Genomic DNA, 25,002 nt, shown 5'->3' on the forward strand with positions numbered 1-25,002 from the left:
CTATATTTATTTTAAATATGTAAATTAAGAGTGTGTGTGTGTAAACTTTATTCTACTTGCCATCTTTTATCTTTGTTTTTTAGGCTTTATTGGTTTTATTGTAATTTTTTTGATTGTTGTAAATCCCCCAGAGTATTCTATTCTATTCTATTCTATTCTATTCTATTCTATTCTATTCTATTCTATTCTATTCTATTCTATTCTCTGTTTCATTTTCCCCTTCAAAGCTACCTTTTATGGTCTGAACTTCCAGAGAATCTCTGAGTTAAGTATGCAAGTAAAGATAACACTTGCCAGTTCTGTAGGTTTTCCAATTCAGCTCACTTTATTCACTTTTGTAGCTCTCTTTTTATTCCTGGCCAACATCTCCACTCAAAATAAAAGACATTGATTCCTATGATTCTCCTTTCGTAATCAAAATAACAGAATACTTACTTTGGAAATACTTTAGCATATGTGCTGTCCCTAGCATAAAGAGATGCAATATAGAAGAAAGGCTTCAGCTGGTGTTTGGTTTCTCATTCAGAGAAACACAGAAGTTCTAAGAAAAAAAATAAAAATCTCGTAACATATTTGCAAGATGCATCTCCATGTTTAGAAATAAGATGTTGCAAGAGGGGTGGAGGAAATGTCCCTGTTCCGAGTACTGGGATGTAATACAATTGAATACAGGTACTTCACAACAACACAAACCACAATTGAGCCCAAAATTTCTGTTGCTAAGCAAGAAAGTGGTTGTGAATTTTGCCCCATTTTATGACCTTTCTTGCCACAGTTGTTAAGTGAATCACTGCAGCTGCTAAGCTAGTAATGTGGTTGTTAAGTGAATTTGGCTTTCCCATTGACTTTGCTTATCAGAAGGTCACCAAAGGTGATCACACTGCAACCATCATCCGAATTTTGATCACCTGACTCTGGGGATGCTGCAAAGACCATAAGTGTGAAAAGCAGCCATGTCACTTTTTTCAGTGCAGCTGTAACTTTGAACAGTCACTAGATAAATAGTTGTAAGTCGAGGACTGCCTGTATATTCCAATGAAAATTAGAAAACTAGATTAAACAGGAATCTGCAAGATCTGATAGACTGATGAATCCTTAAGGATCATTTTATATTTCATTTACTGCATTGTAAAATGGAAATATCACAATTTAAAAAACATTTTCAACAAATATAGGCAAAAAAATAAAACAAGACACATGTTTTATCGAATGTCCTAATAACTGAGAATTGACAATAATTTTCAGGTTTTGTGTTTGGTTCATATTTCTTGGAGTTCTGCATCTGTAGAGCTTGGCTCTTTTCAGCTGGCACTTTAGGACCAATTTCGGAACAAAAGCTACACTGGACATTTTGTGCTTGCTTGTTAAAGTGAGTGGATTCCTATGGATTTTCAGGCTTGGGAAGGTTATTGTCCTCCATAACTGCTGGATCCCAGCAGCAACCAACACTTTTGCCCAAGCTGATAGGCGCAACTAAGCTTTATATTAAAACAAGCTACAGAAGTCAATACATTTCCAACCATTTACTACTAATTCAACCATGAGTGCTGACAGGCTGGAGGCTGAATTGCACATTTGTGTGTCTTCTCCTTCCTGGAAGATTTTCCCAGAGAAATAATTGTTTTGCAACTTGCTCTCATTTTAAACACCTGCTAGGTAAGAAGTGAACATGGTGATTAATGAAACACTGACTGAAATGTGGGCACTGTGGATAAATAAATACCTGACCTGGGATGTAATTCTGCTTATATTGGAGAGAACTGCACTTCCCCTCAAGCATCAGGTTCAGCATAAGAGAGGCAGGGAATTCCTTAATACAGAGATGCTTTAAGACAGGGTAGGCAACTTTGGCTCTTTTATGACTCGTGGACTTCAACTCCCAGAATTCCTGAACCAGCCATGCTGGCTCAGGAATTCTGGAAGTTGAAGTCTACGAGTCATAAAAGAGCCAAGGTTGTCTACCCCTGCTTTAAGACAATCTGCTGGTTGAAGCTTCATGCAAATCCCAAAACTTTGGGTATAGCCTACGTAGTATATTCCAAAATTGCTGCGTATTATGACTTTTCTTTGTGACAAAAGAAAAGATCTGGGAATAATTCATATTAATTGTGTTTACCTAATTTTTAATTAAACTTTAATAAACATTTTGTCCTGGTTCTGACCACTGTTTGATTTAGTGCCCCTGACATTCCACTCATATCAAGGGCTTGTTCTGAAAAAGTCCACCCACCTAGTTTAGAGATTCGGCAGCAGTGGTTGTTCGCCCCACTTGTGTATCTCTTCTTACACATTGTGCTTACTTACACATTGTGCTTCACTACTGAAATGTATCCTACATGGGTTGCACATGGAAAGCAACCAACCTTTCAAAGGGCTGGTTGGGTCTGGATCCCATCATGACTGGAGCACACCGTGATCTGCACTGTTTTCCAGAAAGCTGACCTACAGTTCGGCAGCTATGCTCAATTCTCTGTGCTGCCCAGACCACAGGATGAGTTCAGGCAGGTAAGAGAAACACTTCCCTCTTCTTTCTCTGTCTTTAATTCATATAATGCAGTGGTTCTCAACCTTTTTAATGCCGCGACCCCCAACCAGTCGTAAGTCGAGGACTACTCAACCGGTCGTAAGTCGAGGACTACTCAACTGGTGCAGCACCGTTTGCAGAATGGGACTTTTGGCAGGCTCAGCAGGGCAGAGACAGCCTGGACAATTCCTATTGGCTTTTGAAAGCCAATAGAATTAGACTCTATTCAAGAGAGTCTATTCTATTGGCTTTCAAAAGCCAATAGAATAAAAGGGAGTAGCACAGCTAAGGAAGAGGGGGAAAAAATGGCGGACTGCGTTGTTTGGCGACCCCGTGAAATGGTCGTCGACCCCAAAGGGGGTCCCAACCCACAGGTTGAGAACCTCTGATCTAATGACCAGGACTGAAAGTGATGTTTCCCATTGGGAAACGCCATTGCAGGTTGCCTCACTTTTTCACTTGGTGGATGTGTCCATTTCCCTTTCCTTTTTGACAAGCGTGACAGGAAAGGGTAAGAAATGTCTCCTTAGAAGCAAGCAAGGGAAATTGTTGCTACTGATTCTGCTTGCTCCTCCTTAGCCATTGTTGAGTTGGCTTTCACCGCTCTATTTCCCTACTTCCCTGCGAGAGAAGGTAAGATAGCAGGAGAACAAGGCTCTTTACCCAAACAGACATCTCTGTCCATTCACACTCCAAGGAACGCCCTGGGGAAGGCACCGTTTTCTCCGCCAAGGCTGAGGAAGTCGCAGGCCTTCGGTCCTCGTTGGATGATACTTCCCGGCAACGCCGCCTCAGGCAGCCAACCAATGGGAAATTGGGAGCCCAACCCGCCTGGTGGGCGCAAGATAGGGGCCAGGCACGGCACCAGACGGGGCAAACCCTGCCTCCTCCTCAGCGCTGCCCGAGCTTGAACTTCTGCGCCCCGCCATGTGCCTCTTCGCGAAGTAGGGAGGCTGACGGATCCGCCACGAACGCCCAAAGAAGGCTATATCGGGTTAGCGTCTGGGAAGGCGGAGAGAGGCGGCGCAGAGCTCAAGTTTGGCAGCGCTGTCAGCCGAGCTACGGGAACCAACCGAGAGGTTCCCGCTTTAGACCAGCAGCCGCTTTTCCCACAGAGCGCCGCTCAGCGCGCAGGTGGCGAGGTCCCCCGACCTCCCCCTCCCCCGGCCGCTTCCTCGCCTGTTTTTCTCACTCTCCCTTCCTGACGCCACGCGCTAAGTCTCCGCAACCGGGTTTTATAACCCTGCCGGCTTCCCTCCCAGGAAGAGACCAATAACCTGAGGGGACTCCGCCTGGCTACCCGCCCCTCCGAGCGGGGAGGGGGTGGGGGGGCGGGAGAGAGAGAGAGAGAGAGAGGCGGCGGAACGGAGAGCTCGCGTGCGCGTGTGACATTTGGGGGAAACCTTCGCCAGCGGAAGACTTTCACTGCACTTTCCTCGCCCAACACCGTCTACCTCAAAGAGCATCCGACGAGGCTTCCTGTGTGTCTCGGAGCCGAGCTCTGCACTCACTGCTCGGAGCGAGAGAAGGAAGGTTTTTGCTCGGCAAAAGGGAGTTGTTGCTGCTGTTGTGTGGCTGGGGAAGCGGTCTCTGGACGGTGAGAGAAGTTGCTTGGAAAGGGGGCAGCTGGCGCCTTAGCAGCCGGAGAAAGAGGCTTCTCCCCCTCCCCTCCCCTGACTTTTTTTTTCCCCCTTCCTTTTTTTTGTGGGTCTTGTAGCAGGGGAGAGGTCTTTTTTGGAAGATGCACACGACGCAGAAGGACACCACGTACACCAAGATCTTCGTCGGGGGTCTGCCCTACCACACCACGGACTCCAGCCTCCGGAAGTATTTCGAGGTCTTCGGCGAGATCGAAGAAGCCGTGGTCATCACCGACCGGCAGACGGGCAAATCCCGGGGATACGGATTTGTAAGTCAAAAGCGCGGCGGGGGTGGGGTGGGGGGTGAACAACTTCGAAAAGGGGTGTTGGTGGTCGCTGAACAATGGTGGGAGAGAAGGCAGGGGGGGGGCTAGGTAATCCCGCACTTTCGGTCTCTCTCTCTCCAAAAAGGGCTTGAAAAGATTGCGACCATCGGGTTGAGAGGTGTAGAGTGGACAAACGGCAAACTTCCCCAAAGTTAAGCAACATGTAAACAAGGCACTGGAAAAACAGCTTATCAACGGAGAGGTCCCCGCGATTAACTACACTACTGACTACAGTCTTGTGGGGATATTTGAGGAGGGGAGGGGGATGCTTTCTTCTCTAAAGAATATGCTGTGGGTGCTGGGTGCTGTGGATATTTGCTTCATGCCTGTATAGGAAAATTTGCTAATAAAGTTTTGGCATTGGATGAAGCCAGCTGGCTGCAGACTGATAGGACATGTTCGTATTTTTATCTACAGTGACACATGCTACTGTGTCACTGGCATAGAGTCCTGCAAACTTTCTGTGCCACTGTTTGGGGAAACAGAGAAGGCTTCCAATAGCACTGGATTTTAAAAAGTTTATGGTATTAATTTCACACATGCACACACTGTCTCCAAAATTCAGACACTGAAATATAATGCCCAGTTGTATTTTCATTTGGGCGAGGGGAGTTTATTTATTTGTTTATTTAAGAGGCCGCCCAAACACCTGTGGGCAGTTTACAACTAAATAATCAATATACAAAAGAATGCAACCAACTGTGAAAGCAAAATACCAAAACCAAACCAGATCAGGACAAAAGAAAACAAAAAGGGAACTCCCTGATCATCCTAATCTGAAATTATCTATCAGAAAGAGTATTGTTTTACTATATCTGGGAGATTATTTTGAGGGTTACAGTTTTGATACATTTTCTGTTTATTATCAAGGTGACAATGGCTGATCGAGCTGCTGCTGAAAGAGCCTGCAAAGATCCCAATCCAATCATTGATGGCAGAAAAGCTAATGTGAATCTCGCATATCTAGGAGCAAAACCAAGAATTATGCAGCCAGGTAATAACTGTGATTATTATCTTCTACTTTTAGAATGAGTGGTTTGCAAATGGACAGTGAAAGTTCTCCAAAAACATAGTTCTGAAGCATTTTATCATCACCCATTTCTGTGGTTTTAATAATGGCCAATTCATATTGAGGATACCTTGGGTCAACACAGTGCAAAACTCAGATATTACTGATTCAAATGTAAGAATTATGTCCAAGAGCCTTGTCATGTGATTTGCAGACTGTGGGGCAGAGCTTCCTAGAGCTGACATAAGACATTTGGAGCAGAAGATGAAAAAGGGATAAGTTATTTCTTCCCAGGTATATGTACCTATTCTCTGTAGAAAATATGGGCACCAAGACAGCCAGAAAACTTGCTTTCTTTAAAAAAAAAAAAAAAAAGACTATTGCTTTGCCGTGCTATGGAAACCCTTTGCTGACAAGTGTAAACTGTGCACACTAAAAGTTTAGTTCTAGTTGTGTAAAGAGGTTCTTGCACAGTCCTTTTCTAAATACTTGATTGATAGAAGTCCAGGAAACAAAAGGTGGAAATTTAGAAAGCATTATCTTGAGAATGTGGAAAATAACATCACGGCCTCATGTAAAACCTAGTGATTTCTGTAGGTTACTCCCTTAAATAATGCACATAGGATTATGGTCTCTCTATATATTTATTGTGTATATATAGGGAGAGATTAATGTATATAGGAACTCTTTCAAAGATTCAACTTCCTTCGTTTTTGGTGAATTAGTTACGTTTGATGTCCCCCTTTTATTGAAGATTCTAATTAATTAATGGGACTAATTTAACTGATATAATTAAATGGAGAATAATTCTGTTGTTTGTGATTCAGAATATAAACTTTCTTTTAATATTGGATTTAATGTTTCTCGTACAATATTTGGCAGCATCTGCAGTCAACTTTTGCTTTCTAAGAAACATCAAAAATAAAGTCCTTCAAAATGAAACCTGGAATAGCTTCCAGTTTCTTTGTGAGACCTGTCTTATTTTGCATTTACAATAATAGTCAGCAACTATTCTGGCACCATATATGACACTGAAATGACTCTTAGGCATCTCAAAAACAAACCAAATTTTGTGAAATCAATAATCTGCATAATTGTAATAATTTTTGATTAATAAGTTTGCATTAATTTGCAGATCAACAGACATCATTGGGGTGTGTGGTTTCTGTGTTGCCAAACTCTATCTTCCTGAGTTATTTCAGTTGTTTATTTATTTATTTGATATTTTTTTTATCAACACTGTATTCCTGAAATACTATGCTCTTCTTTGTTCAGCCAGGCTAGCTATAGCTTATTTATGGAAGGATTTTTTTAGTACTAAAATCAGCCTCCAAACAAGTTCGCATGTTTTCTGTTCATCACTGAGATAACATGGTCAACCTCTACCCCACATGTACACACTTAAACACAAGATAAACAATTTGAAATTAAATAGTAGAGTTTAGGGATCTTTCGGGAAAATGAACAAATTATCACTAAAATTCAGTGGGTATTTATTTTTTAATAAAAAGTCAGATGTATGTTGTTTGAAACCCATCAAGCCTTGTCACTGAAGACCTCTCCTACTGAAAGCATGAAGTCATCCCCACTTATTTAGAAAATTACATGTTTACTCTTAATTCTTTTGCATCAATCCTTTCGGTCATAGTTATTAGTTATAGATATATTATGGAATTGTTTAGAAATCACTAAGGATGAATGTATTCACAAGATGGCCACCCTGTTGCATTCTGCTTTCTAACTTACCTAATTTCTGTTAATTTTAATGTTTAACATTTAATATTTTCTATTTTTGCTTTTTTGATGCTGTAAGCCACCCAGATTTGCTTGACAGTGAAATGGGCTTCATATAAATTTAATAAATAAATAAAACAAGAACGCAAAGTTAAAGACTTTTATTATGAATACTAAAACTAAATGAAAACTAAAAATAAATTGTCAGTTATTTTGCTTTTATACTTAAGTTCTAAACTAGGAAGTGCCTTCAACTATTATGGCAATATATAGTACTGTATGAGTATTGCATGTATATCAGCTTTTAGCATTGATTCAATTCAGACTCATCCCAACCATTTGCTATACTGGTATGTTGCTCATTCTATACAACGGTTCAATTTGGAGTAATTGATTCCATGAATTGCTAAACCACGATTAGAATCCATTCATTTGATACACATTTGCAAGCCATGGTTTATGCAAACTATGATTTGGCATGGTTTTGAAACAAAAGTTTTGGGGAAAGTAGGCCAATGTACAAGAGTTCCCAGGACTGCTGAGCACCTGACAAAATTGTCAACTTATTCCCTTTATCATATTTAAAGCAATCCATAAAAGGGCAACAGAAACCTTTACAAAAACATCTGTACAAAAGAAATTGTACAAAAAAACCCATCAAATATAGCAACCAAGTTTAAGAGAGTGTGAACATTACATCTGCCCCAAACTGTAATGATATATGATAAATAACAACTCTCCATCATGAGGTATAATATTATTAATATTGTTGAAAGAAAAGATTACTATTAAGGCTGTGAATGCTTCAAAAATGATTCAGAGAAAGCACAGTACCTTTCTGCTATTCAGTAAAGCAGCCTGATTTTTTTCAGTTTTTTTTAATATGGGGGGGGGTTTGGTGCAGATGGCTCAGTGGTTAAGATGCTGAGTTTGTCGGCTGGAATACCGGCAGTTCAGGTTCGAGACCGGAGTACCACATGACAGGTTGAGCTCCCATCCTCACCCCAGCTCCTGCCAACCTAGAAGTTCGAAAACATGCAAATGTGAGTAGATAAATAGGTACCACTTCGGTGGGAAGGAAACAGTGCTCCCTGATGTCATGCTGGCCACACAACTATGGAAATGTCTGGATGGATGGCCTTGAAACAGAGATGAGCACCAGCCCCTATAATTGGCAATAACTAGCAGAGTAAAATCCATAGGGACTCTTTTCTATATATATATAAAGACTGCTAAAATGCTAATATCCAGGACGAAAAAACTTTATTCAATACTAAGCTTTATCAACAACTGCTGACATTATCAAATGTGAGTCAGCATCTGGAAACACTTGTCCTTATAGCCCTTTAGATGTTAACAATCTGCCCATTGAGCGTATCATAGGACTGTCCACCCCCCGCCCTCCTATAATATGTATGTATGTGTGTGTGTGTGTGTGTTACATGTTGTAAGAGTGTATTAACTTTAATGAGCTAATAGTTAAAGTTGCAGTCTTTACTTCATACAAGAAAAAAGATTTGTGCTTCAGTGAATTATTATTATTAAATTTATTTGCTGCTCATCTTGCTGTTCGAGGCTACTCTAAATAAACATTGAATAAAAGTGAGGTTCTACTTAGACAAGCTGAAAAGTAGCTCTTCCAGATTATTTGCAAACTATGCAAAGTCTCAATAAAGGAGAAGATTTACAACTCAGGGTTGAAATGAGGAGTCCTTGGTGCTTTCTAATGATGCTTTCCTGACTAGCACTGATAATGTTACCTAGTTTGGGTAATGAAATATCTGCAAGAAAACAACCAAATTCAGAGAGCATGAGGACCCTTTATGCAAAGTCTTATTACAATTTTACACACTGTTATATGTACCAGCCATAGTAATAATTTTTGGACCACATTCAGTCATGTATTTTTAATATGGGAAGCAGCTAAATAATATAGAATTATTGTCTGGCCCCTGTACCTTGAAAATCAGGATTATTTATTTGTTAAATGAAACAAAATGCATTCATGTATAAAACATTTTCATGACAAGTAAGTGGCATTTTACCTGCTTTTCTTTAAGAATGATCCCAGGATAGAATTTATTATACTCTAATAAATACTATCCTAGGATGGTTCTCAAAGAAAAGCAGGTAAAATGCCACTTATCCTTCATGAAAATGTTTTAAAAATTTGCAATCCTTTGGTTACTGATGTGGAAGTAAGCCCCATTAACTTCATAGACCTAATTCTCCATAGAGGGGTAAAAGATTGCCAACACAAAATAACAATGCAACAGGAGGAATACCAGTATACAGAATGTGCTTTGTTTTGTTGTTAGGTTTTGCCTTTGGGGTTCAACAGCTCCATCCAGCCTTAATCCAGAGACCCTTTGGGTAAGTTTCCTCTAAACCTGTTTTTTTTTTTGCAGTGGGAAACAGATAACATATATATGTTAATGTCTTGTAATGTGACTGCTGGCAATAAAATTATTACTTTTTTTTCAAATATCCAGATTTAAAATGCCCTCACTTCCTTAATGATTTTCCAATAAGCCTTACAGCTGGAGGGACGATGCCCAGCATCCTGCACTGAAGCAGTCCTGTGTGCTGATAAGATAATGTGGGGAAAACAGGTCTGCCTGTAATCAGCACTCCAGTGTACCCCCCAAACAATATTCTTTTCTTAAGCTAAACTCAATGTTATTTATCTCTTTCTAATCTGACAGGGATCGTTTACAGTTAAGATAACTGATGAGAAGGATATGAGGTGGAATAGTTCTGTTTGGAATTAAACTCTGTAACCAGTAGACTCAAACACACAAACAAGCTAAAATGGTGATTAACGATGCATGTATGTTTTTTTTTCCTATAGTCCATAGATATCAGTGTGGTTTTTTTTTATTTATTGATTACAGTAATGAAGTGGTGTTGATAGCTAAACTGTGTGCTTTTGTTTAATCGAAAGAGCTGTAGTGAAAGTTTTTGGTGGCTTTTTCATTTTGGTTTTGTGGAGAAGTGTTGACTTTGCGAAGGGGAGCAAAAAACCTCCTTTTTTCCCTCTTGCTTTCAAGCTGTAGCCTGCAACTTATTTATCTTCTTTTTAACCATATTTTGTAGTGATTGCTAAATTTGTGTGATACCATTTTAATTTCTTTTTTTAAAAAAAGAAAGCTCAACATTGCTTGCATGTTACATTTTTTTTTGTTTTGTTCCTTGGGAAGGATGTGGAGCTTTGTGTTATTAACAATATGCGTCCACTTGCACTTTCCCATTAATGATTTTGTTTTCATCAGCTTTAACTTACAGTATTCTTTAAAAATATGCTACTTTTAATAGAAATTTGGGGTTTTTTTAATTCAACAATTAAACATAAATCTAGAAAAGGAACTCACTTTGCGCTCTTTTCTCCTTGCTAATCCTTGCTAAGCAAAACTCATGGTGAAACTGGAGAGTAGTTTTGAAATACTATAACTTATTACCGCGAAACCCTAGCAGCAATAATTGTACTTAGACAGCTGAAGACTGAAAAAGACAATATCTGGATTTATATATTACTATGTTTGCCCAATGCACTGAGCTGTAAACTAGCCAGCCACTTTTTAGTCAAAGTCATAAAATGTGATTTACGAACCATAATTGCTGGGTTCACTTATAATGAACTACATTTTGATTTGGTATGATGTGTAAATTCAAACGATGAGTTGATGTCTTACAAACAGAGGAACTCTAATGATAAGGGCCTGGGCTATAATGGAGAAAGGAGAGAGAATCAGAGAAGTGCAAAATGTTGTGCCCTTTCAGATAGCAATTTTCACCAATTTGGTGTCTCCAGATAAATCTGACATATTTACAGGTTTAAGTAGCAGAACAATACAGACTTTTGGGAAAGGCAGAATTGGCAAAATTTGATGGCCTTTCATCCATAGGATCATACCGGGTTTCCCCAAAAATAAGACCTACCCCGAAAACAAGCCCTACCCCAAAAATAACCCCTAGTTTTCGGGCAAAGAGCACCCCTAAAAATCAAGGTTGGGGGGGAGGAACTGCCCCACATGCCCTGCACCCAATTACCAGGCCTCCCATGAATTGACACCTGCGTCTCCTCGCCAGCCCACTTTTTCTGCGGCATCCCCCAGTCTGCATTTCGCAGTGAGAGGCCTTTCCAGAAGGCCTCTGCAGCCGAGAACTGAGCTATAGATTCAATCCGTAGCTCAGTTCTCTGCTGCAGAGATCTTCTGGAAAGACCTTTGACTGCGAAATGCAGGCTGGAGATCCATTCTCAACTGCAGAAGAAGTGGGCTGGCTGGGCAAGGCTGTCAGTGCTGCCATCGCGAGGTGAGTGGAAAAAACACCCCCCCCCGAAAATAAGACCTGGTACCTCTTTTGGAAGCAAATAACCAAGGTAGTTTCTGGAGTTCCACTTGATGCAACACTGGATCCAGTTCCTTGCCTGCAATTATATGTAATTTTCTTGGTATTTTTAAAATGGTTTGATTTCCCCAACTATTTTTCAACTTAGAGTAAGTAAAGATGTAGAAATATTAAATCTATCTGCCATTAACAGGAAAAAAAACTGCTTATATAGGAGGAATATGGGAGTGGATAAGTAAGATAAAGGCTTCAAGATAAAAGCTAAATAGATCTATATCCACACAAACTTTATTTTCTTTAAATCTTCAGCCTGTTTGCTTCTTGAATACCCATAAGCAACCATACAAATTTGTTAAGAATACACAAGGTTTTGCTTCCAAAATTATGATATTTTAAAAACATCATGGTGTAACCGTCTTAAATTGGCTTTTTCATTTCTCTTAAGTACAAAACTTAACGTGTTTTAGCTATTCATCAAAATAAATCTCCACCTACTTCTTTAAAAGGTGCTACTGTTCTATATCAAATATTTATACAATATTCACTAAAGCAACTAAATTTATCTAAATAGAGTGAGAAGAAAAGCATTTTCTATCATTCTGACAGGTGTCATAAGACTTTATTTTCGCTTTACAACTAGAGAAGCCCCTTCCCCCACCACTAGGAGTGAAGTGTGCAAAAAAGAGTTTTTTTCTCCCACATTGTTTCTCCTGACATTTGCTATTATTGTGAAATTGCAGCTTCAAGAGGACCATTCATGCTGAGATCATAGTATGGGAGGAAAGATTAATTTCTCTCCCCTGCAATGTGGTTTGGCATTTAGCCAGTCTATTGAGAAGGATAACCATATGCCAAAGGCCTGTGTTTTGTAAAAGAGGGAAATTTAACAACTATAGTTTGGCATATAATCACAGAGATGAAGAGCCAAAAACTATTTAGTCAAAGAAAATACTGTAAGTAACACAACTGCATACTTTTGTATCATAAGTTAAGTCCTCTAAATTTAAAAGATATTGCTCCTTAGTTAACAAGTAAATAAATATTTCAAATATCTCAAATTGATATTTTAGCTATGTTGCAGTCCATAAACCTAATAAGTAAGATAAGGTCTTCTGTTTTGCCCATTTGTATACTATCTACAGTTTATGTAGAATATATGTAGATGTTACAAATGCTTGCATTGATTTAGTGGCATAAATATTACAGTAGTATCATAGTCAGCATTCCTGAATATCTATTGTGTGTTCAGTCAGTAAAGAGAATGAGAAAGTTCCAACTATAGAGTATATGATTTCATATTTTTAGAACCATTTCTTCATTGAACTGACTGGCATGGCGATATTTGGCCTCAGAAAATTTTTGCATACTAACTGATGTTGCCGTGCTCCAAAAGAACTGTCAGATTCCAAGCATTACACTATAATAATAAAGAAAAACAACTTTTTATTATAAAATTCTGTAGGATGGGGTAGATCTTAATAAAGACTGTAATGAACAGTTGAGAGATTGTTTTTCTTAAGAACGGATTTCAAAACATATGCTGTCTAGGTTGTATTACAGTAGGCAGAGATAATGATGGATCTTGATACAATACCTTTTTCTAATAAGATGAAGGATCTGGGTTGCAATATCCAGATGACTATTAGATGACAGCAAAGAAAGAGCAAAAACCCAAACTCTTTGCTGTCACCTAATAGACACCAAGATCACTGCAGATGGATATAGTAGCCCTATTTTGCATTTCTCTAATCCATTGTTCTTGTCATAATGGTTGGTGATAGCCATATATTTATAAAATCTTTATTTATCCAATTTTATCTTGCTGTTTCATCATTAAAAAACATTTTATTCTAGGAACTTTTAAATATATAAAACTTTATTTAATCAGAATTTTATTATTTTGGAAAATATATGTGAAAAATTGTAATTGCTCCATACAATGATCTGTTGGGTTTACTTGAATGTGGTACGAGCTGTACAAAGCCTGCATCATCCCTTCTGGGTGTGCCTGGAGATATTAGTAATCAAAAATGGTAATAAAGCTTAGCTACTATAATTTAGGATTTATTTGAAAAAACAATTGAAAAACAATCTATCCTTTACCTGGAGCTTAAACTGATTTTTTTTAAAAAAATAACTTTACTGGGAACAGTGAAATATTTTTAAATTTCAATTTTTTTTTTTTTTATCCAGTGGCTTTCTTTTCTCTTTCTGGTTTCTTCATTTAATGCCTACATTTGGATGTTACAGAAATAATACTTTAAACTATATAAATCTGCATTATCATTAACTTCATGGAAATAAGCCAATATCTTAATGGGTCAATTTTTTCCTCACTCCAAATCATAACTATATGATGGTTTGACTGTATCATCATACCAATGAGGTTGGCTACATTAACTCAATGACCACTAAACTATGTTTACAAACAATAAGAAAATGATGCACTATGGTCACCTCAGATAACAGCCAATGATGATATAAACAGTTTGCATTTTTTTCTTCCATCACCAATAATTCTCCTCGTTAGCTCTAGATTATTATTTTTTTTACATTTTTGTAAAAACAAAAACTCCAAATGCAGACATCCTGTACCCTGAATGGAATCAGAATTGCTGAAAGCAGGATGGGAGAAGTGTAATTCCTCTCCCACTTTCTTTGTTTCCCAAAATAACTTCCTGCCAGCCCTGAAGGGATGGAAAACAAACCAGAGCAACAGAGATGAAAACTGAAGCAACAATTTGGGGATACTCCTGCAGCCTTACTAGATTTTCAGTTGTTAAATTTAAAGCAATACGGTATCATGATTGTGAATAGGTGTGTGGGAAGTCACCACGATGAAGACCTTTCTTCCAACAGGTGATTGAGTTCAACAAATTTGATAAGGTTTCTGCTTTGTTGAGCTTCAAATACTGACATAGGTTTTCTTTCATATATGGACAAAGCAGGGGAGGGGTGTTGACTAGTACGATTGGTTCATATCATAAGTGTTGTCTATAAAGAGTGCCAGGGAGATTCCTGCTCTGCTTTTTGTGTCTCACACATTGCTAGAATCAGACAGGTTCATTTGGAGGAAGACACAGTGTGAGAATGACTCAGATTTATTCACTGAATGAGTCAGAGATTATGTGTTTGCTAATAGAATTTAGGTATTTTACATTATTTATATGTTGTCCACATTGAAAGATTCTTAATAGCATACAGCAAATAAAAACATCATGTTAATTGTCACCAAAATAAAATAATAAAATCAGAGGTAATAACCTCTAACTCTGAAACTCTATGGACTTCGTAATCTCCCGGTGCAATTTACAGAATTGTGCATTCAAGCAGGTTCCAAGCCAATGAAATTCAGTGATTTTATGCTTAATTGAATTGATTAAGTTTGACTCTTTTAAAAACAGGTTGGAACCTACATCCAATTCTTCTGCAAATAATACATTCAAAAGTAAAAGTGTTTCCATCAATACAAAGTTATTTTTAATTAGGTTTATACAGTGTAATGAATGGCAATTAATTAAAAAATACTAAAAGTAAATGTTTCCAAATTTTTCCCTATGGCCTGTCAAATTCAAGAGGCAAAATCCAAAGATCTGGAAAGAGGCTAGGTCATTCTCATCATAATAAAACGTAGCTTACTGTGATGTTGGTGCTTTTATACATGACTATCTATACCAGAAATCTGTTATCACTTAAATATTCTGATTCCGCTGCAGATACTGTGGAAATACTAAATGCTTTAAAGTTAGTTCTCAACTTACAACCACAATTGAGCCCCAAATTTTTGTTGCTAAGTGAGACAGTTGTTAAGTGAGTTTTCCCCATGTTATGACTTTTCTTGCACAGTTGTTAAATGAATCAATGCAGCTGTTATGTTAATAACACCGTTGTAAAGTGAATCTGGCATCCCTGTTAACTTTGCTTGTCAGAGGGTCACGTGATCACAAGACCCCGGGACATGACAACCATTATAAATATGAACCAATTTCCAAGCATCTGAATTTTGAACATGTGACTGTGGGGATGCTACAACGATCATAGTAACTTTTTTCACTGTCGTTGTAACTTTGAATGATCACTAAACAAATGGTTGTAAATTGAGGATTATCTGTAATAGCCTGTTGTAAGTTAGCCAAAAGTGTTAACTTTGTGGTGGCATACACACACATACACACACACGTTTAGATCAGTATCATTAATCACTGAATTCAGTAGCGGTTGAATTTTGAATAAAAATGCACAAGATATAGTTAAATAACAAGTTCAACACACACATAAAAGTGAGTTCTTTTGAAAGGGATGAATCCAACTCCAGATTTTACAGTGATATATTGTAATATGCATGTTTTCTTAAAAGTTGAGACCCTTTAAGGTTTTTTTTTAAATGGCTGGTTTAAAAATATTACTTACCCATCTTTGAGCCAGCAAAAAAAAAATTATACTAGCACAAAATACGATGGTCCCCACTGACAGAGCCTATCCTGATATAGATACAAAGCTGGAAAATGATTCTATCCAGATTATGTTAAAGGTTGGTAGACCCTCCAGCTTTGTTTCCCTCACGGCCTACTGCATCTTCCACCATATCACCAATAGGCATAGTGGTCATCAATTATTCTCCTTACTATACATTGGGATAGGAAAGAGCCTGAGGAGGCAGCAATGGCTGGATAGATATATTTAGCAATTTGTCAAAACTCACTCTGGTTTTGCCTATTTGCTCTATAAGTGAATTCAAAATGAGCCTGAGAATTGTCTGCTAGGCTCCTTTTGGACATAGGTTTAGCATTCTTATAGAATAGTACTATTCCAGACTACTTCTAAACCCATAATGGGCTGCCAGACTCCTAGATATAGTTTGAGAACTGCTCCAAAGAAAATTAAACCCATATTTAAAAGCAGCCTGAACTATAGCTAACAGGTGTGGGACAAGAAGCAGAGAGACAGCTCTCTCTTGCCACTATGCAGCTGCTCCACCACTACTGTCGGTCAGCTGTTATTCAAACTAATCCAGGACTCTGATCCGGGGAGACCCCAGTTTGAAAAAAAAAAATGGGTCAGCCTGTTGCCTAGAACAAAATGACCCTAGAAGACAGAATGCAAAGACTGAAGGGAGAATGGTGTGCCTATACCAGCTTCAATTGCTGATACATGGTGAGTTTACTCCCTTTCTTGAGTCACCTTAGTCAATAAAGTGCATCTGTGATAAGTCTTTTTAGAATATGAGGAAAATAGTGTTTTAATTCCAGTACAGCTATAGCTGAATTAAGGCCTCCTCAGGTATTTGTTGGGGATCAAATGCAATGCAGTGCCATGAGGTCCCAGCACAGTATTTGTTGCTGTTAATTGCGAAGTCATGTCTGACCCATTGCAACCGCATGGACAATGTTCCTCCAGGTCTTCCTGTCCTCTACCATCTTCTGGAGTCCATTTAAGCTCACGTCTACTGCTTCAGTGACTCCATCCAGCCATCTCATTCTCTGTCGTCCCATTCTTCTATTGCCCTCAATCTTTCCTAGCATTAGGTATAATCTAAATCTAAAAATCTTATTTTTGCTATTGCTTGATAGAGGTCAGGAAACACTCTGTTTAGTAGGCTTACTTACATGCAAATGTGTATTTATAATAATCTTGAATGAAAACTGATGAGTTTCAGTGCTTATTTTTAATATACCAAAGAAAACTACCTTTGAAAAATCTGGAAAATGGGTGCAGATCCAGGGTTTCTCCCAAAAGTAAGTTCAGAAGAACATTTTTCAATCTATTGTACCTCAAAAATGCCTGAACAACCTAATGAGAAGCTTCTTTTTAACCTTTTGACCTTAAAGAACATAAAAGGAGCTAGCATTTTAGTATCATGACAATCTCTGCATGCTGGCGTTTCAAACAGATGGAAGTTTACTTTGGCCTTATAAAGCCATTTTACTCAGCTGGAAGCTCTTGTCGCATGACAGATGATCAAAAATAGACCCACTGCAGCTTGTGCTGTCAGTCATGTGAGATATGGCATAAAAGCGGGCGCTTGAACAGAGTGCATGCATACTGTAGGCTACGAAGTTCTAAAGGGGTAAAGTTTCATAATTCTCCCACCTGTTCATTTCTTGGCTTAATAGAAACAAATTACAAGAGCTTGAACACATATATTCATCAAGATATTCTAACAAGGAAACAACGTTGAAATCTATGATGATAATGCTTCTGTCAAAACAGAGCTATGACCTAACTATAATAAAATGATTTGCATGTGTCTTTTAAAGAACATCTTTCTTAAGTCTGATAGAAATGAACCTTGGGAATTGATCTGTTTTTAAATGAGCATTATGATCAAATTACTACGTGTATGGTTTTATATCTATTTAAAACCATATAAAAACAAAGTCATTATTGACTTTAATACCACAGATTTCTTTACAGAACACTCAGTATAAGAGATGAATCATTTTTGCTGTATTTTTTAAAAAATTATTAATGAATGATTGTCATTATTCTGTTCAATAATCTCTTCTTATATGCATCCCTAATGTGTTGCTGTTTCTCTATCCAGGACAGTAGGAAACCAATGATGCATTTTGTTTAGTTAGATTCTTAATGTTGAATTGTAGGCATTGAAGGGAGAATGATTAATTTCAAAGCAAAGTTGCATGGATTTTACTGTAAGTCCAAAAAAAATTACTTTCCAACGCAGTAGTATTATATAACTAAAAACATTTGTTTGCTTGGCAACTTCATACAAACATTGAAAATAATTTTTATTTCAACGCAGCTGTATTTAATTTGGTTATAATAGGGTGATCAAGTGGATCTAATCTGTGCAACAAAGAGAAAGGAAACTTACAACATTGCATGAGAAACTGAAAGCTTTCATTCCTGCATCTGAAGCTTTGTGTGTGCGCGTGTTTCCCGGATTTTATCAGAATTACATATTATGCAGGAGAAAAAGTTTGATTTCTGATAAATTTTTAGCTGCAAGTTAAAGCTTTGGAGAAGATTCTCTTTATTCCAAAGGGAGTAATACATTGAATACATAAGATACAAGGGTTCAATCCATATGTGGTACATATAGATGGAAAACTAAGCAACTTATATAGCTGTAGCAACAAGGTTGTGAGCTGGGAAGCTCATCTTTCAGAGCTTATTTTAAGCCATGCAGATTTATTTAGAGATTTTTAGGCAAACCATTATTTTTCAGCTTTACCCTTCTATGCATAATAACCATGGTCTCCATTACCAGGCCTTTGTAATACATGAAGCTTTTGGTGTTGAAAGCACCACAAAAGTATTGTTATCTATACATATGAGAGCTTTATTACAAATATCAAGATTGGCCTGCTTGTGCTTCTAACAGTACAAAAAAAAGGTAATGTTTAATGGTAAAGAGAATATTGAAGTATGTATTTAATAACAGCAAGGTTGTTCCTCAAAATATGTTTCTCCTTTTTTTTTATTAAATACTAGATCTACCTGAACATAATTCTACCCCAGCTCTCCCTATTTCCTTCCAAAGCTATGCCTTATATAGAAATAAGCAAGCTGGCACAGGATTCCGTGGCCTGATATGTCATAACAGGTTTGACTTTCATGGCCTTACAACCTCTTCAGAAGTGTGATGCACATCTACCCAGAGGTCACTGTCATGTATTTTAATGGCATCTATGTAGCTTCCCCTCAATAGCCTTTTGTGACGGAGTGAATTGCACTATAGTTCGTTTGACAAGTGTGATTCTTGCTGTGTTTACCACACCTGTGAACTTCTATTTAAACTCCTTTGTCGCCTGTGGTTTTTTTGGTTTTTGTTTTTAATAAGGATGACTGAAGTTGCAGAGGAATTAATGTGTGCATAGCAATTCAAGTAGGATTGCCACAATACAAAACATTTATTACCCTACATCAAATACATTTGAATAATGTGGGTAATGCATTCGAATAAGCAGAAGTCCTGTGAAACCATCAGTATTGGGCCACGAGGCTAAACCTGTAGGTTATGAAAAAGTATATTCTAAGGAAAGAATTATACAAACTCTCAGTATATTACAATCCTTGGGGGGGGGGGGAAGTAGTCACTTCTCTGTGGCTATGCACCCTGTGTCTTCCAGACCCAAACCCGGATTCTTTAATCTTTCTTTTAACAAATATACATTTTAAGATTATCAGTATTTTAAAATTAGTAGTGTGCCTTTATAGCAATCCTGATCAGTGTTGTTAAGTTGGCACTAACACTGTACGCTACTATTTTTTAAAAAACAAACAAACATATATATTTTCATCAGTGTGTCTCCTTTTTAGCTTGTAACATGATCACTGAAATTAGTTATTGTGGCAACCCTATGCATATAACAACAACTAAATTTGAGTTTGGTTTTTAGTTCTGAGCCGGGGAGTGAGGTTTCCCAGTGGTCTAACTTTATCTTCTGTTTTTCAACAGGATCCCTGCTCATTATGTATATCCGCAGGCTTTTGTGCAACCTGGAGTGGTTATTCCACATGTCCAGCCTACAGCTGCTGCTTCCACTACACCTTACCTTGATTACACTGGAGCTGCATATGCTCAATATTCTGCAGCAGCGGCAGCTGCAGCAGCTGCAGCCTATGACCAGTATCCCTATGCAGCTTCGCCAGCTGCTACAGGATATGTCACTACTGGGGGATATGGCTATGCAGTCCAGCAACCTATCACTGCAGCAGCGCCTGGAACAGCTGCAGCTGCAGCAGCTGCTTTCGGCCAATACCAGCCACAGCAACTGCAACCAGATCGTATGCAATAGCAGATGGACCTAGCAAGAAAGCATTCTTTGTTGTTATTCCTATCAATTTACCTTCAAGCCTTCCAGTAGAAATAATTAACTTTTAAGTAATCCAGCTTTAACAACAAACAAACGCTACAATGCAATAGAATAGTATAAGAACAAATACCACTGTCTTTTTAAGCATTATGCCTCCCATAGAATGAATAATATTTTGGGATAGGTATTGTAAGAGTTTCTAAGTATCATCTTATCATGAACGCATAGCTAAAGTAACCAAAAAAAGGTGATTTTTTTTTTAAAAAAATAAGGTGCATTTTACAGTATCCAGGGTAAAACCTTCAGGTGAGCAATATGTCACTATCAAGTGGAAGATTACTATTACCTAAATATTGAAAGTGCTGACTGTCATTACAACTTTTCAGTATGGCCTATTTTGTGTGAATGAGTAGAAAATTTTTTTTTTGACGATCTCCTACTGGGCATCGAACAAACTAAGGAAGATGGCCCTTGGGAAGTGGGGGGGGGAGGGTAGATAGCATCAAAGTTATTTTCTGATCTGTCCTCTCTATGAATGGGACTATGGACCAAGTGGTGTGGAATTAAAGGGTGTAACAGCTGTACAGACAATTAATGACACAGCCGGTTCTGGAAAGAACACATCACTTGTTCTCATTTGATGGGGTGTCACATTCTAATCCCTCTCCCCATCCTGTTTCACTTTTAGGAAATTTTGACTGCTGGAGTCAGCTATTCTGATTCTAAAACAGGATCAGCTCTCTCCTACAACAGCTTTCTCCTTTTATTTACTGTATCTATTCATGGCTTGTGAATAAAGGCAGGAAGAATATTTGCTGAATTTAAATATTTAAGAACTGTACTAGGGAATGCTTTTTGAAATGATTTGTAAACAAATTAATTCCTATTTAAATATTTATTTGCAAAACATAAGTCTCTTTCATGCGGCTACTTGTTGAGACTGCAATTCTTCAAAGGTTAATTCTATGTGAGCTATATTGTGCCTTAATTGTAATGCTATTTAAAGATATATTTATTTTGAAAGTTGTACGATGCTGCATTCTAAAGAAATCCACTTTAGATGTGAAACTGTAAAATATTGTATTCATCTCATAGTGTAAGTTATTTAGCAGGTTTAGCAGTAGAATATAAAATAATCTAAGCAATTAAAGATGCTGACATAGGTTTATTGTCTTCAATAAACATACCTTTGTAAGGGTATTTTAAAACTTTTGAAAAGGTTTTGATCTTTAAAATGCTAGTTTCATGATTTTCCCTCTGTTTCACTCACTGTATATCTGTTTTCTTGGATGAAAGCCTTATTCAATAGCTTACTTATTCTGAAATATGTTAAAATACTACACATACCAATTGAGGAGTAAGACTCAGTTAAAAAAATACTGCTGTGTATAATAGAAACTATATTTATATTATTGGTCATACACATCCATAATAACATCTGCATATGGAAACCATGTAAATTGGCTGAACAATATGGGGGGGAAGCATGTAATTTGTCCAAGCCATGAGTTTCCTGCACAGAGACTTTTGGTTGCCTATATGACTGAGTGACAAATAGCTTCAGTACCATAACAGTAATCCAGAATTGAGTCTAAGTCCCACTGATCTTTATGGGGACTTTTTCTCAACCAGATATATTACCGGTAATGACTAAGTCTGAAGCCCCAATCTTAAACACAGTATGTGCAAACAACCTCCTATAAAGGAATACCCATCATGTCTTTAGAGTGGTTATCGTATTTTCTGCTACGAAAAGGGGTCATTTTTCAGTTTCATCTCTATATAGATCAACTATTATTCCTTAGCTAGGAAACGCTGCTTTCATTTGTCCTGTGAAACCGCAATAACTTGTAATTTTTATTCTTGACCTAAAAAGAAATTTAATATTTTAGACTGTATTGGAATCTTTTTATACTTGAACAATTTCATAAAAGGGAAGACAGGATAGCATTTTTATGGATTTCTCCAATGTCACTGGATTTATTTTGAATACTAGCCAGTGTTATATAAGATATATAACATGACTACTGTGCATGTTATTTATTATGTATATTGCTTTATAATGTTTCAGATCTTTTAATCTATACACTTGTATTAAAATAATAAAAATGTCATTCAATCCAAACTTTTTACAGTTGTACACAAAGTAAGTTTCTTAATGCATCAAGACATCTTAAAATGCATTTTAGAGTTCCCCTATTGAGTAAACAGCTGGTTCATGGTTTTAAAAAGGTTGATTGAGACAAATGAAATGTTACTTGCTTTGCCTTTATTTATGCAGTGCTGTCAAATTAAATTTTAAACAAGTGCTATCACATGCAATGCATAATTAAGTTGTGGAACATCAGCATGCCATTCCTCTAAAAATTGGAATCAAGCCTATAAATCCATAAACAACATTGTTCTCGTTCAGAAAAAATATATCTTTGTTTTGGTTTTTTTGCATTTTTAAAAGCACCATCATTGAAATAATATGCACACTATTCTGAATGTCTTATTGGGGCAGATAAAAATTGGAAATTTTCTAAATCGGGGGTCCCCAACCACCAGTCCGTGATCCATTTGGAACCGGGCTACGGAAGTGGTGGGCAAACACTTGTAATGCTGCATTTGTGAAAGCGGCACGTGCATGTGAAACCATCCCCTATTCCCCTGTATCCACCACATCCGCCAATCCCCCAAATAGGAATGGTTGGAGACCATTGTTCTAAATAAATGGCCACAGATCTGCGTGGATCCATATGATCCCACATTCCAAGATTACCTCCCTTGTGCTACAGTATCAAAAGAGGTAAAATGAGGGGATTGATGCTATGTATATCTAGGTGTAATTTTTTATTATGCAGAGTTTCATCACAAAATAAATCACCTCAGTGTAATTATGCATCATAGTTATTATCTATCCTTCAATGTTATTTGAAAGCTCTTGGCTTTTCAGAACTGACGGAACTTAGGAAACTGAAAGAGAAAACACTGAGTGCTGATTTACTAAAAGTATCCTTAGAATTGTTTGAAATATATTTCATTTTTCTTTAATTATGTATTTAGGAATTTAAAATAATGTGTCAGTTCCCTGATTATTACTGTATAATTATGGTGTGCTGTTATTTTATTTTCATACTGCAAGCATACTGTACTTGCTGTTTCTCCCAGAAAAGCTAAAAGTGATTTACAACTGAATTAAAAAATCCTAACTTAAATAAAACCAATAATCCTTAAAATCAACATATTCCAAAATTTAAAACGTTCATTTTTAGGGGGGGGGAAGAAACCCCAGAGAAGATTGGAATTTCAAGCCACACCCTCTGATGATTTCATAATGTCAATTACCCAATCATTGTAGCTTACAACAACCAAAAAAAGGGCAGTCCTAGAATCTAAAGCCTGACCTTGGCAAGTTGCTTTTACCTCTTTTCAGACCTTTTCTAATTGTACTTATACTCACTGACAGTTCCTTACAAAAATAGAAAACAATGATTAAATGACATGAATGTAACCTTACACTTAAAGGATTTGTTGGATCAAACCAAGTTTCCCCAAGGTTCCAGAGAGTGTATTACTAACCTTGAATGATCTTAAAGCTAAGCAGGGTCAAACCTTGATAGTACTTGGATGGGGGACCAGCAAAAAATACTAGAGTAGAAGTATAAACTGGGAAGTAAAAAACAAATATCCTGGAGGAAGGAAATAGGATTTCCATTTTGCTGCCAAGAAACTATATGGACATGTCCTTAAAACTACCCAAAATGAATTGAACTTTCCCTTCATAACGAACATCAGGTTGACAATTGTTTTTTATGTATAACTGTTAATAAAACAAAACAGCATACCTTCTACATGAACTTGCAGTGTTGTGTAACTGTCAAGTGCTACATGCAGGATTCTATTAATAAGAAATGTTATGTGGAAAGTTGTAAGTCAGCCATATTCTAAGAAACAAAATACTATGACATAGCATCTTGTATTTTCAAATGAGATCATCTAATATATTTGACACAGAGAAATTATACCGCAATTAGCTATCTGATCGAAGTAGACAAGTGTATATACACTTCAGGAATGTATTTTTGTAGATTTGAGGACTCGTGGAAAGTCTGTATTATTTAAATGCTATAAAATGTGTATTCTATCTGTAGGAAATGCAGGAAAACTCCTGCCTAGAAAGAATGCAAGGGTGACAAAAGTACACAGTTTATCAGCTGACTATCTGAAAGAGTGCCTACGTTAATAGGAACATGTTTGGGATCTAAGGTCAACAGAAGAGACCTTCTTAGTGATCGGCCAATTCCAGAAACTTATTTGTCAGGCCTGTGGGAGACAGTAACTTCCTACATTGATCCCAAGCTTACAGATTGTACTCTCTTGAGAACAGGTGTTGTTTAAACATACCCAAACCAGCCACTGAGCTATGGAAGCCTTATAGCAATGCAATGATATCACTAAGAGAGTGTTCCACAACTTCTGGACCATTTGGGGTGGATGAAAGGGTACTAGGATGAGCCTTAAGGGTGAGAACTGTAGCATTTCACATCCCAGAGGTCTATGCTCATCTTTGTTTTACCATTTTTACCTGAATTGAAAAACATCCCGAAAAAAGGCAATGACAACTTATTTCCTTATCATTGCCAAGCAAATTGGA

General features: G+C 37.5%; 2 protein-coding genes across 2 annotated transcripts in view; one reads left to right on the forward strand and one right to left on the reverse strand.

Annotated features, from left to right (window-relative positions):
• ATXN1 (ataxin 1) overlaps positions 1-3,774 on the reverse strand; it is a 349,242-nt gene extending 345,468 nt beyond the window's left edge. Inside the window, exons 1-2 of the mRNA XM_039348817.1 lie at positions 3,188-3,774; positions 436-541 (exon numbers count right to left, since the gene is read on the reverse strand). The gene's annotated coding sequence lies outside the window, so the exon portion shown is untranslated. The remainder of the gene's footprint in view (positions 1-435; positions 542-3,187) is intronic.
• A 119-nt stretch (positions 3,775-3,893) lies between these two features.
• Positions 3,894-22,493, forward strand: RBM24 (RNA binding motif protein 24). Its single transcript, XM_039348937.1, has 5 exons — positions 3,894-4,121; positions 4,242-4,433; positions 5,361-5,484; positions 9,552-9,606; positions 20,006-22,493. Exons 2-5 carry the CDS (start codon positions 4,266-4,268, stop codon positions 20,343-20,345), a joined length of 687 nt encoding a protein of 228 aa, XP_039204871.1. The 5' UTR covers positions 3,894-4,121; positions 4,242-4,265; the 3' UTR covers positions 20,346-22,493.
• Positions 22,494-25,002: the final 2,509 nt, after the last annotated feature.

The sequence above is a fragment of the Crotalus tigris genome, unplaced genomic scaffold (assembly GCF_016545835.1).
Source record: "Crotalus tigris isolate CLP2741 ecotype Arizona unplaced genomic scaffold, ASM1654583v1 scf7180000017564.2150845, whole genome shotgun sequence".
NCBI lineage: Eukaryota > Metazoa > Chordata > Lepidosauria > Squamata > Viperidae > Crotalus > Crotalus tigris.

What these genes read in the sequence shown, in the direction of transcription:
- RBM24 (XM_039348937.1), top strand. Translation starts at nt 4,266, where the DNA reads ATGCACACGACGCAGAAGGACACCACGTACACCAAGATCTTCGTCGGG. An exon ending in AATCCCGGGGATACGGATTT is followed by an intron (nt 4,434 to 5,360) that starts GTAAGTCAAAAG and finishes TTTATTATCAAG; the next exon opens with GTGACAATGGCTGATCGAGC. An exon ending in TTAATCCAGAGACCCTTTGG is followed by an intron (nt 9,607 to 20,005) that starts GTAAGTTTCCTC and finishes GTTTTTCAACAG; the next exon opens with GATCCCTGCTCATTATGTAT.